The sequence below is a fragment of the Scaptodrosophila lebanonensis genome, unplaced genomic scaffold, assembly GCF_003285725.1.
Source record: "Scaptodrosophila lebanonensis strain 11010-0011.00,11010-0021.00 unplaced genomic scaffold, SlebRS2 tig00000089-arrow-pilon, whole genome shotgun sequence".
Taxonomy (NCBI): Eukaryota; Metazoa; Arthropoda; class Insecta; order Diptera; family Drosophilidae; genus Scaptodrosophila; species Scaptodrosophila lebanonensis.
The window spans coordinates 4,778,932-4,792,055 of NW_022060565.1; the positions used below are offsets into that span (position 1 = coordinate 4,778,932).

The 13,124-nt window shown below is 41.5% G+C and overlaps 1 protein-coding gene across 3 annotated transcripts in view; it reads right to left on the reverse strand.

Annotated features, from left to right (window-relative positions):
• Positions 1-13,124, reverse strand: part of LOC115626878 (serine/threonine-protein kinase tousled-like 1) — a 141,238-nt gene continuing 128,114 nt past the window's right edge. The window contains exons 1-7 of one of the 3 annotated variants that reach the window (XM_030522389.1): positions 6,361-6,972; positions 2,278-4,980; positions 2,023-2,201; positions 1,204-1,396; positions 940-1,145; positions 372-591; positions 1-291 (exon numbers count right to left, since the gene is read on the reverse strand). In XM_030522389.1, coding sequence (XP_030378249.1) covers positions 34-291; positions 372-591; positions 940-1,145; positions 1,204-1,396; positions 2,023-2,201; positions 2,278-4,980; positions 6,361-6,396 — 3,795 coding nt within the window. In that variant the 5' untranslated portion in view covers positions 6,397-6,972 and the 3' untranslated portion in view covers positions 1-33. Of the gene's footprint in view, positions 292-371; positions 592-939; positions 1,146-1,203; positions 1,397-2,022; positions 2,202-2,277; positions 4,981-6,019; positions 6,059-6,360; positions 6,973-13,124 lie in introns of those variants that run through there. The other 2 variants (XM_030522390.1, XM_030522388.1) reach the window with 2 other exon arrangements.

Below are 13,124 nucleotides of genomic sequence, written 5' to 3' on the forward strand. Positions count from 1 at the left end.
GAATTATGAATTGGAATGGCGCTTAGTTTGCAGCTAGGATGAGCTGGACTGATTCATATTGCCAAACATGTGGGCTGAGAACGATGTCTGGCCGGCTGAGTTTGCCTGCGATGTTGACGATTGTTGTTGCTGTTGCTGCTGCTGTTGTTGTTGCTGCTGTTGCGCCTGCTGTTGATTCAACGAGCCACGCCCATGCTTCGGAATTGGAGGCTGTATATATTCATGACGCGCTAATGCGAACACATCCATGCGATCTTCCTTTCGATAGGCCAGACAGCCGCGTATGAAACTCTATTTAAAGAAATAGATAGAGATGGTAATAAGATATCCAGATGATATGCCTCCTTCCAGCTTTTTCATTTGTAACTCACCTTGGCCTCATTGGACACTGTGGGCTTGTTGGAGAACTGCACCTCCGTTGCCTTCAGTATGGTGTTCTCCTCCAGTATGGTCGCCTGGGATTGATTGTGGCCGAACGGCTTCTTGCCATACAAACACTGATAGAATATCACGCCCACGCTCCAGACATCAACTTTCGATGAGATTTTCGGTGGATTTTTGCCAACAACAAAACACTCGGGTGGCAGATACCTGAAGCATAGAGAGAAATATTACCATAATGTTTTTGTTTCAAGTTTTATAAAAAGGACTGAAAGGTTTTCGGCTATCGCTTCAAAATGTGATCACTTTCTCTCTCTCTCTCTCTCTCTCTTAATATATTAACAGACACGGTCTTTTGTATAGAGATAAGATAAATAGACTTAAGATAAATTGGTTGCAGACATGATTGATGGAAAACCAACCGTTATATATATCTCCTCTAGCATCTAAATCTTTCACTTATAAAAGAAGAGAATCTATCTGGAACAATTACTGCTAGGCTGTCCTCTAAAAGTTGTAAAAGTCCCAAAAATCTCAGCGTCCTTAAATAGCACTTACCAATATGTGCCCGCACCCTGGGATGTCAAGTCCATGCCATGATCCGGATTATAGTTCTCATCGTCCATCACCTTTGATAGACCAAAATCCGTAATTTTGATCTCCCCGCACACATTGCCTTCGGTCAGCAATATGTTACCCGGTTTCAGATCATAATGAATGACGGGCGGTTTAATCTCATTTAGATACTTGAGTGCAGATACAACCTGAAATATAAATCAGATTAGACGCATGTATGTGAGGGATATTTTAAATACGACTTACCTGCATGATAATCGAGCGTGCCTCACGCTCGGGTATAGTCTTATGCTGCTTCAAATAGAAGTCTAAATCGTGACCATCGCAATACTCCAGCACTGTGCAAAATGAGTTCGCATCGATCTCGAAAACATCGTATAGCTTCACGACGCGCGGATGGTCCAGCGCCTTGTGAATGTTGTACTCTCGCAAGGCGTGTCTGAATGCGGAGGAAAGAAGTCGAATTCGAATATTTGATGTTTAGTTTCTGCTTTTCAAATATCTTACAAGTGCTGGGGGCCAAAGCTGACTGTATTTGACAAATATCTAAATATCCTACAGTTATATCTATAGATGGTTCATAAACTATCAAGTCACCTTCATTGCCTTTCGAGAAGAGGGTTAGTTTCTTATTAGTAATGCTATTTTCGTTGGTTTTGCTTTCTTTTCGTTCGATATTAATATAAATATCCATGACTTATATATTGCAAATATATGCTAGTCCATATTTTGTTTTCACATACATATATGCGAAGATGACGTTTTCATCGAGGTTTTATTCGAAGTTTTGAATTGTGGAACAGTTACTTCAAAAGCTGTGGGAAACTAATTTCAATAGGCGTATCAGCTTGCCTAAAAAGTGTTATAGGAAATTGGAGATCCTTCCACAAACTGCGCTTTCTGTTTTTTATTTTTCAAAATAATTGACTGATTATTTATTGACTAGACTAGACTGACTATTGCTCGTAAAGTCTACTCTGCCCTCTTCACTCTACTTTGCCACTGCCGCTGCCACTGCCACCACCATTGTCAACTGTCACTGTTACTTGCGCTCTTCCTACTCACTTGATATAATTAGCTTTCTTATCCTCCTTCCAATCCTTGTTTAATTGGTGCACCTTACATGCGACATAGCGTTGCTCCTTCAAGTCGAACGCCTTGTGCACTTCGGAGAAACCGCCTTTGCCGAGCAGCATTAGCAGCAGATAGCGATCGTTCAGCACGGGATGATTATTGAAGCGGGACTATCAGAGAGGGAGACACAAAATATTTAGTATTAGTATATATCTCTGGCTATAATAATGTATGGTCTGCACCCACCTGATCTTCGTTGAGTATGCGCTTGAGCTCGCGTATGTGTAAGTTACGCTCACGTTCGAGCTTCTCCATCTCTAGCTGAAGATCGGCATCCTCCTTTTTGAGGGCATTCTGGCGGAGTTTCAGTATTTCATCGTATTCGTAATACTCCTGGGCCGTGTAGGCGCCCGAGACGGGATCTGGTTTGAGGAAAGTGCCCGAATCGGAGCAACTGCCACTATCATTGCCGCCACCAGCACCACCGCCACGATCTGAAAGTCGATCGCCGACACCACCACTGTTGCCGACATTGCCACCGCCATTATGGAGGAGTTGTGATTGCTGGGCCTGTGTGGAATTGGAACGTGATAGGCCGCGGCCAGTGCCGCCGCCACCACCACCGCCTGCACCGCCACCACCAACATTGGTGCCGCCGAGGCCACTGTCAACACTACCACCGCCACCACCGAGACGATCGCTGCCTGCACCGCCGACACCACCAACGCCCGTCAACTGTGATGAGTCATTCGAATTGGAATTCTGTTGTTGCTGATTATTCTGATTGCTATTATTGTTACGTTTCCGACCCGATTCGGCCGGACGTTTCTTCATGAGCTGCTTCTTTTGACGATCGATTTCTTCACGTTCGGCGGTGATTTCCTCCTGGCGTCGGCTAAGCTCCTGAAACGCATAGCCATCCGTCCAGTTCTCTTGGAATGTGGCGCCAACGCGTTGCGTCACAAATTGCCCAAGTCTTAGACGATTCTGCATGCACTTCTGACGCGCCTCTTTCTTCTCAATGCTGCTCTTCTCCTTGAGCAGCTTCTTAACCACATCAATACATTTCGCAATGTGCAATTTGTGCTGATCGATCGTCTTCTGATTGCTGTTTATCTGGCATTTCTGCTCCTCGGACAGTCTTGTCATCTCGTCCAGCTTCACCTTGCCCGACTCATGTTCGGCCTCGCGTTCCTGTAATTCGTGGACCGACATTTCCGTTTGTGTCGCCTTCGTGTATGTGACGGTTGTGGGTGCTGGCAGGGGTGGCATCACGTTTAGGGAATGATGCTGATGCGTGGTAACGACCACACCACCACCGGCACCACCTCCAGATGCTGTTGAGGTGGTTAACTGTTGTTGTTGCTGCTGTTGGGCTTGGGTCTGTTGTGCCACACTTGGCGGTGGACCGCTTAGACAACCAGCGGCATTTAGTACGCCATGGGCTACGCCCACGCCGACACCGACGCCAACGCCCATACTAACACCACCGCCCAGTGGTGCGCCCATGGCCGTTTGCTGCTGTTGAGGAACCATTGTATTGGAAGTCTGTTGTTGTTGCTGGCGTTGCTGCTGTTGTTGCTGCTGCTGTTGTTGTTGTTGCTGCTGCTGCTGTTTAACCACCGCCGCTGTTGCCGCCGTCACATAATGAAATTCTGCATTTGCCTGTACATTTGGCGTTTGCGTTTGTGGACTAGGTGGATACATATATGCACTGGTGGTTTGCACCGGTGGTGGCGGCGGTGGTGGTTGCTGTTGCGGTCCGCTTACAACCACCGCCCCCGCCGCCGATGATGGTGACTTGGAGCCACCGGCATGACGCAGTCCGCTGTTTGCCACACCGCCACCGCTACCAGCACCGCTGGCACTACCACCAGCACCACTGTGCTGTTTATTGAAGTAGTCGTTGATCTTTTTATCGCCCGCTCCACCAGGCAGCATAAGACGTGCATTTTTGGCGCTCACAACGCCAACTGGACCGCTGCCTGTCACACTATTACCAGCGCCGCCACCAGCTCCAGCACCGCCACAACGATCCAGTCCCATCACCGGCAACGGCATGTTGACCTTTTGCAAGCCCTGTGTGCTTCCATCGCCACGAAATGCCAGAGATTTGACACCCTTCATGCCAACACTGTTGCCATTGCCGCCACCAGCACCACCGCCACCGCCGCCGCCAGCAGCATCATCCGTGTGGTTAGGCATCTTACGTTTACGTTTGCGTTCGGCAGGCGTGCGTGGTAGTTTCCCACTACTACTATTGTGTTGTGAGTGGACAGTCAGCATTTCCAAAGCAGTCATCGTAATGGAACCACCGGCACCACCAGCACCACCGTTATTTGAATGCAAGCCAGCTGCGTTTAGCTGCGCATTTGTTAATCCACTGCCTACGCCCAACATATCGTTAACATCCTTTTCACTGTGTGAGGAACCAGTGCTCATATTAGAGTCTGGATTACTACTGTGGTTACCACCACCACCAGGACCACCGGCACCACCGCTACCGACAACGCCGTGCAGCGCAATGGCCGCCGCCGCACCTACGTGTGGATGTTGCTGATGCAGATTTTGGTGTTGATGTAACTGTTGTTGTTGCTGCTGCTGTTGTTGCTGGTGCTGCAACTGTTGCTGCTGTTGTAGCTGTTGCTGTGCCACTGGACCGCCGCCGAGTTGAGAGTGCAACGATTGCAGGTGCTGTTGTTGCTGCTGTTGTTGCTGTGCCGCCGACTGTTGCAGCTGTGGTGGAAATAATTGCTGTTGTGCCGCTGACTGTTGCAGCATTTGCTGTTGTTGCGCCTGCGTGCTGTGATGATTAGCAAAATGATGAGCTGCCGTCTGCTGTTGTGGCTGCTGTTGTTGTTGCTGTTGTTGCTGCTGCTGTGTGGGATGATGATGACTTAATGTCGATGTGGTCTGTGGGGCCATCTGCAATTGAGCGCCGGCGGACATCTGTAAGAGATAGAGAATAATACAGAGTTAGTTCCCTCCTTCAGGATAATATACATTTGAATGTAAACACACATATGTCTCTAATATTAGTATGAATTGTTCAAATCTATAATATTTTGTATAGTTGCCGATCAATCGAAATTACATTCGCAAGATGGAAAGAAAAATATTCGAGTAACCCGTCTTCATTGTTTATCATGTTATTTACCGCCTCTACAAAACAGATAAAAACAAAGTAAACCCGAAATCCTCTATATCAGTACAAACGATTTTCGTTCCATAGGAACTTCCAGCACAGTGAAAAAATATACCTTTATTTGCGGACCGTAATCGAAATATTTGATTTGTGTATAATTTGGTAAAGTTCAGGCAATTAATTGACTTAAGTGTCTGCAATTCATTTAGCTTTTCTGAAATCCGAATTTAATGAACACAATATTTACGCCGTTATGTTTACAGCTTATAATTATTTCGATTTATTACCTATTTCAATTTCAAATGATTCTAAGTAGAACAAAAACATTTCACGAATGTTATATTAAATTGAATATTAGCAAAAACAAATGTCAAAAAGAGTGGTGATAATGTCCATGCCCGTCACCGATACCGCTTTCCAACACTATGGCCAAAGGCAACATTTTTGTTTTGCTCTGTATCTTCGCTGCAGTGCTGCCACATGAAACTCGTATATTGCCAACTAGGTGGCAATACCGGTGGGCATGTGAGCGACCAAATGAGACGATGCAAAATAAAGAGTATATATATATATAAGAAAAAAGAACTGAGTTGTGCATGGTGACGAGTATGAGTGTGTGAGTGAGATGTCGACGCGATGTCAAAGCGCGTGCGGCATGCGTGTGAGTGAGCGCAATGCACACACAGCTGCGACTTTCCATGTGTTTGTGGATGTATGTGTGCGTAATATTTTATCAAAAAGCAAAGCGTAAAGACAATGAAAGAAAAGCAAAAAGGAAAATAAAAAATGAAAAGACACACACGAAAAAAAGTTGAAAATTAAAGTAACAATGAAAATGGCTACCCAACTACAGAGACGACGACCATGAAGAAGAACGACGACGACAAATCTGTGAAATACAAACGTTTGTCGTTGTATTCGTCGCTTTTTTCTTCTGCCTTCCGCTTTACTTTTCCTTTATATGCACACACAGCACTTTCTCACTCTTTCACACATTTTTAATTTTCATAAAAAAATTTCATTCGATTTGATTATTTCCAGCATTTTTTTTAACAAAAAAAAATGTTTGTATTGATCTCCGGAATATGCCACAAAACAGTTTCTGATGTTTTTGTGAATATGATTTTTTCGCTATTCATTTTGATTTGTATGTTTGCTTTGTTTTATGACAAAATGCCGTTCACCTTTTTTAAGCGCCGCATATTTTTCTGCACACACATACACGCTTTTTGCTTTATACACTAGGGGCGCTGCGCGTGTATATTTATTGATGTGTGTGTGTGTGCAAGTGTGTTTGTGTCGATTTTCACATTCTATTACAATTTATCACAATTATGCTGTTATTTTCAACAATATTACTCTCGCCCAGCGTTTTTAATTAAACATTTCCGATTTATTTTGAAATAATTGCTGTTAAATTCGCACTCTGCAAATTTTTCGTTGATTTTATATTTTTTCACCGTATTTCGGGCCAGAAAATTGTTATACGCGTATATATTTGTAATAGTGCTCTGTGCGCGGCCGTAACGAGTAAGAAAGAAGGTGAAAAAGAAGAACAAGAGCAATAAAACCCGCACACACATACGATGAGACAACGACACGACAACAACAACGACGACGACGAAACGATGCCTGAGACGTTTTGGGTATTTGCTGAGAGAGAGAGCAAGAGCGAGAGAGCGTTTCGCTGTGCCGAACCGGGACGACAACAGCACACTATACAACAGCGACAACGAGAAAGCTACCATTCGCTCATTTGCAAAAACGACAACGGCAACGGCTACGACGAGTAGCAAAAAAAACCAAAAAGTACAATAAAAATTAATCCGATTGACAAGCTGGCTGGCTGACTGACTGTCGAACTAACTGAATGAATGACACGCAGTCGTTTCGTTAACTACTGGCTGATTTTTTTGAAATTTCTGCGACTTCCGCGCGCGCTCGCTAACCAAAAACAACAACGATACTAAACTACAACAACTATTTGTAGTTGCTGCTGCGACGATAGCGCCGCCGACTGCGCTGCCACTGCGTCCTCTTCTTCTTCTATTACTTCTCGCCCATCAACCAGCCGGCGTCTTTGTCAATTCGCGAGCACAACAACAACGCGATGCCGCCCGCCATTGTCAAAAAATAATAAATTGTGGTTAAAGTGAAAAAGAATTTAATCTATTTGAAAATATTCAATTTCTTTTAATTGGAATTAAATTTAAGAAAATTTAAAACAATTCTTTAACCTGTACTAATTTTCAAGGTTTAATTGTCATGCTTTAATTGTTATACTTTAAATGTACATACACATATTTTGTCCATCGTTAAGTATTTGTCGGCCCTAATTATCGAGTTTTTTTGTTTATAATTTTCTCTTAAAGTTGTCATTTCGACGATAAACCTGCAAACTAGCGATGGGCATGTGCCGAAAAGGCACGAAGAAATACGACTAAAATATTTCAAATTGGAAAAACTCTTGAAAATATTTGGTAAAACACTCTCTTAGTAATTTCGATGTATGTGTGAATATGTACATAACTTTTTTCTGATTGAAAATGAGATAGATTGTTACGTGCATCCCGGTTATTATTTTATAAAATAGTATTGCCAATTATTTGTCGTAAATTAAAAAGATACAATAACATTTTACATAGTTATTGGAGATCAAGTATTATAATTAAATCATTATATTATCTATTATTTTAATGTCAAACATAGATTTTGCATCTATTTTTTATTACAATTAAAACAACCTGATTCTAAAAATCATTTGTAAATTACTAAATGAAATTTATCCGTGCGTGTATGCAAGTTAGTTTCTAAAACTCTATTTCGTGTCTTGCTAAAAAAAAACCGGCCAATGCTCATCTCTAAATTCAAACATCCACGACGAAAGCAGCGCAGCAATTCTCTTTATATTTGAGTGCGTGTAAGTGTGAGAGAGCGGCGCTTTACTCTCGTTTAGTTTATTTTGGCATAAAAAGGAAGGAAGCGATTTTTCGCTGTCGTCGTCGTCGTTGTGGTTTTTAAACAACAGCTGGTATTCTGCTGCCACCTCTCGCCATCATTGCTTCTAAAAGTGAGCGAAAGATGTGCAGTTGGACTACACAGGAACAGAAAAAAGTGTTGCCAAACATGACTGAAAAATAAATTACAAAGCGAAGCAAGAAAAAAGTATAACGGCTGCAACGACACCGAATTGGCAACACCAAGCCAACCAAGTTAAAGCAAATTGTTAAACAATGATGATGATAACAAGACCCGAGCCGAGGGCCAGGTATAAAACGACGAATGGCCGACCGACGACGACTTAATTTTTCGGGCTTGCCCCACACGTGTGAGCGCGAATGAGATAAATCTATGATGATGTTGTTGTTCGAATTCGGTTGATGGGGCCGCACAAAATCAAAAGCGTGCGAAAAGGCACACGAGACGATGCTTTTGGGAGCGGGCGGCGGGGCGTGGGCGCGAGGGTGTGGCAGTAACATGCATTTCTTATTGGCATCATGTGTGCAGATGCCTTGTGCATGTGTGTGAGTGCATCAGAGAGTGTGAACGAGAGCGCATTCCAATGCACCGTTCAAAAGGTTCGCTGGCTTGTTGGCATACACCAGCACCAGTCTGTAAATTGTTAGATGTTGATAAATAAATAAAGCTAAATAAAGACTAAATTTAAAACCGACACTATAATGGCATAATTTTCGTTTTTTTCTTCGAGCCCTACATTGTATCTTTTGTACTATTTTATGCAGACAAAAACTGCAACAAAATTACATGCATACGTGAAACCAGATATATTTTATTCTTTTTTTAAATTCCTAATTTACAAATTCTTTTTGTTATATCTAATAACGTCTGTGTTTACTTTGGGCTATGCCAAGGGTCAAAATTGGCCGGAGAGCAAACTAAATTCCCCCAAAACATCATTTGCTTTTAACCTTAGTTTCTTTTGTGGTCCCTTTTTTAATCGGCAGCCTTTACATACATATGTGTGAACATAAATTGATTTTAAAAAATTTAACAATATTTTATTTAGAAATTGGTTGTAGTATACTTGCAAGTGTAAAAATTGGTTATAAAAGACAGAAATTCGTTATGGATAAGTGTGTCTACTAGTTTCTTTTTTTTCATTTTGCAAAAGGCGAATGTACGTGCTAACACTATCAGTTACACAGCCACACACACACACATATTTCTTAACTGGTTGGCAATTCGTTGTCGGCAACAAACCGGTCGAAAGAGCGACAAAGACGTTGACTTCAACAAGATGTACGGCGGCATGGCAGCGCTGCCATCAATAGCAGCAGCAGCAGCAACAACAACTAAGCTAATAGTCTGGCAACGCCGTCGCCTGCGCCACACTAACAGTCGTCGTCGTCGCCGCCACAGCAGTTTAACAGTTCACGTCGATGAGTCAAGGTCGAGAGACGTCACGCAAATTTTCGTTTTCATTGCCTACAAAAAATACTATGGCCGTTTATTTTTAGCGCCGCAATACACAGCCATGCACACATATTAACATTGCGCCGCACGAACATACGAGCGAGCCGAGCAACGGCTATGACTGCGACTTTGGCTCTAGAGACGAATATGTGAATGGAGCGATGGCACACATACACGCAAATTAACAGCGGAGGTAGCTAATCGTTGTTTTAATTATTAAATCCTGTACCCAAGTGTTAAGGGGTGCACTAGATGGTAAAAACGCCAAATAAATATAACAGGAAGATCGACAATAACTTTTGGATCATAACTTGGGACCCAAAACTTGACGTACACTTGCTTTATATCTACGCAGGTCAAGTTAATTTAAATAAATAATTTCACAACCATTAGTAAACAAACACACAAAAAAATTGCTAGCATAACTTGTTTGCTCAAAGATATTTAATGAGAAGTTGAAAACATATTTATAAATGCTATATTAACAATGAATATATATGGTATATTGTATGTACATATGTACATACAAAGATCTAAATTCAAACTCTCAAGAGCTTAAAATACGGATTTAAAAGAGACCCTCCATTTTTGCATAGTATAAAAAAATGATAAAATGCGCACACCAACCACAGACGCTTTTTAGCCCTTAATTGAATTAAATATTTCAAACTTAACACGTCATTAACATAATTATGCCCTAATTGCGATGCTTGCCTAACAGCACGCTGTTAAAGTGGATCTGAGCCAACAAAAACATATACGTACACGCATACATGTCTAGCAGCACGTGCGAGCGTGTCGTAAACAAAGAGCAATGTAAACAGAGAGCAGCGGCGTTAGGGTGCTCTCGTTCTGCCTCTCACAAGCCGACAGAAAATGAGTAGAAAGAAACAGCTACAAAAAGAGAGAGGACAAAAAAGCAAACACACTCACACTCTTGGCTAATTTGCGACCGTTGCCGGCGCTGCGCTTCGATGCCGACGTTGCGCCGTTGCTGGAGCTGCGGGTTCGTTTGCGTGCCGCTGCTGCAGTGGCCGCTGTTGTTGTCGGCTGCGGCGTCGTTGTTGTAGACATGGCTGTGGCTAACATGGCCGTAACAGTGCAAATGTTCGTTAACGTCGTTGTTGTTCCTTTTGAACAGCTGATGCAGTTGCCGGCAAATCTTGACAAATCAGCTGCGACCGACTGTTAAGCACCATGACGTTCGCTCTCTCTCTCTCTCACTTTCAGGTGATACGGTACTCTGCGCTCTCCGATGTTGCCGGTAGCAGCAGAGTTGTTGTTTTTTTTCTTTCTTGATGCTTTTTGTGTTATTTCTTGTGTTTTAGCTCTTGTTATTATTCTTTTTGCGCACTTTACTTATTTTGCACGTTTTCCACTCACACACGTATTTATATGTATAATATACACATATACTTAGGCGGCAGCGACAGCGTTCGTTCGTCTGCTTGCGCCCGCTTTTTCGAACAAAATATATAAAAAAAAACTTGTCTTCTGTATGTTGCGTTTTTCTTTTGTATCTTATGTTCGTATATACATATGTACGTATTTATGTACATATGTAAGTATTTATATCTTTGCCGATGGCGGTTTTTTTTGTTTTTATAGTAGGAAGTTGGCAAAAATTTAACCGCGCGTCGACGACTACAACGACGACACGTCACGTTACTCGCTCTTTAAGTTCGACACTGTTGTGCTAGAGAGCAGCGGCAAGGTAAAATTGGCAAATCTACAACAAAACGACGACGACTGCGACGTCGCAGCAACTGAGGCCCGTTTGTCTGATGTTGTTGTTATATATACGTATGTATGTATATGCGAATGTGCGATGTGTCTGTTAACCGAGTGAACTTAAATTGTTTAGCGAGGCGCTGCAGCCAGTGACGACGTTGCTTCGACTCTATAGTTAGTTCTTGTTGTTGTTGCAGCTGCTGCCGCTGCTGATGTTGTTTGACTCGCAAGGCCGACTCTGTATGTGTTGTTTGCTTTGCATTAGAATTTTATGCTGTTAATTTTTCTTTCATATGTTAAAATGTACATACATACATAATTACATGCGTATGTACATATGTATGTATGTATTAAATTTACGTATGTACGCATGTATGTACATACACATGTATATGTTAGTATTGTGAAAGCTTTGCAGCAATGCATTTATTTATAATCAATATCAATTAAAATTAATGAGCTTATTTATGTTAAAAATTTAACTAATCGCACAAATAAAATTTTGATTGTTGGATGAACACGCAATTTTAATTGAGTACTTCAGATCAGTTTGGTAAAATAAAATTTTGGGCTTACATTAAAATTATACAATGTACGTGTGTGCATGTATGTACATATATATGTATGTATGTATGTTGTCCGTTTTATTTCATCTCACAAAATATACATGTATGTATGTAGGAAATATATACAAATATACATGTGTACGTAAATATGTATGTGTGCATATGTATGTACATATATACGCGTATGTTTATAATCAATGTCAATCAAATAATACACTAACTGCACAAGAAAAACATTTTGACACGCAATTGAAAAACTGAATACTTCTAATGATAGTTCGGTTTTTTTGGGTTAATGTGGTCACACTGTTTTGTATTTTTGTCAGATTAATACGTTATTTATAGAAAAAAATTAAAAACCGTTACTTTCTGCACGCAATACAACGCAAGCGAGCAAGTTTCTGGTGTTGTTGCTGTGGCAGCAGCAGTTCAATGTAACGGATTTGTAGAAACAAACAAACGTCAATGCCTTTGATGACAAACGACAAATCGACGCCAACGTCGACGTCAAAGCAATGCAGTCGCGATGTCGACACTAACAGCAACTACAACGACCGCGACCTATGTTGGCTTTGATTTTTACTGTTAGCAGGCGCACAGCAAAACCTGCAGCCCCCAAGTACGTGTGTGTGTGAACGTATGTATGTATGTTCTCTCTTTTTTTAGGCTCTACGCTCAATTGTTGAACTGTTAGTCGTTGTTTTTGGTATTGGGGTTTTTCTAACTTATGGGTGAAAGCATTTAAGTAGAGGAATAACAGAAACACAGCCGTTAACAGTTCTTTGTTGGTGATGGAGAGAGAGAGAGAGAGAGAGAGAGAGAGAGAAGAGAGAGCAATGACGATGACAGTGACAAGTGCAATTGAAAGAAACTAGTCTGCAGATTAACCCATTGCTAGCAATAGGTCATAAAACGAAAGTCTTAACAAATACAAAATAAAGTAACTGATAAATAAAAAAATTTTAAATTATATTTAAGATAAAGTAAAATATATTTTCTTCAATTAAACGATTTGCATTTTAATGAGGAAGCAAATAAGATGAGCAATATACAAATTTAAGTCATGTACATACTCACTTTTGCATGTTTTCGGCAATCAAAAGAAAAAAATACAGCCCGTATGTATTTAGCAAATTTAATTTTGAACCAGTTTGCGTAGCTCTTCTTCGCTCTTGTTGCAATTTTCTATTTTTGCTTCCAATTTATTTTTTTTACGA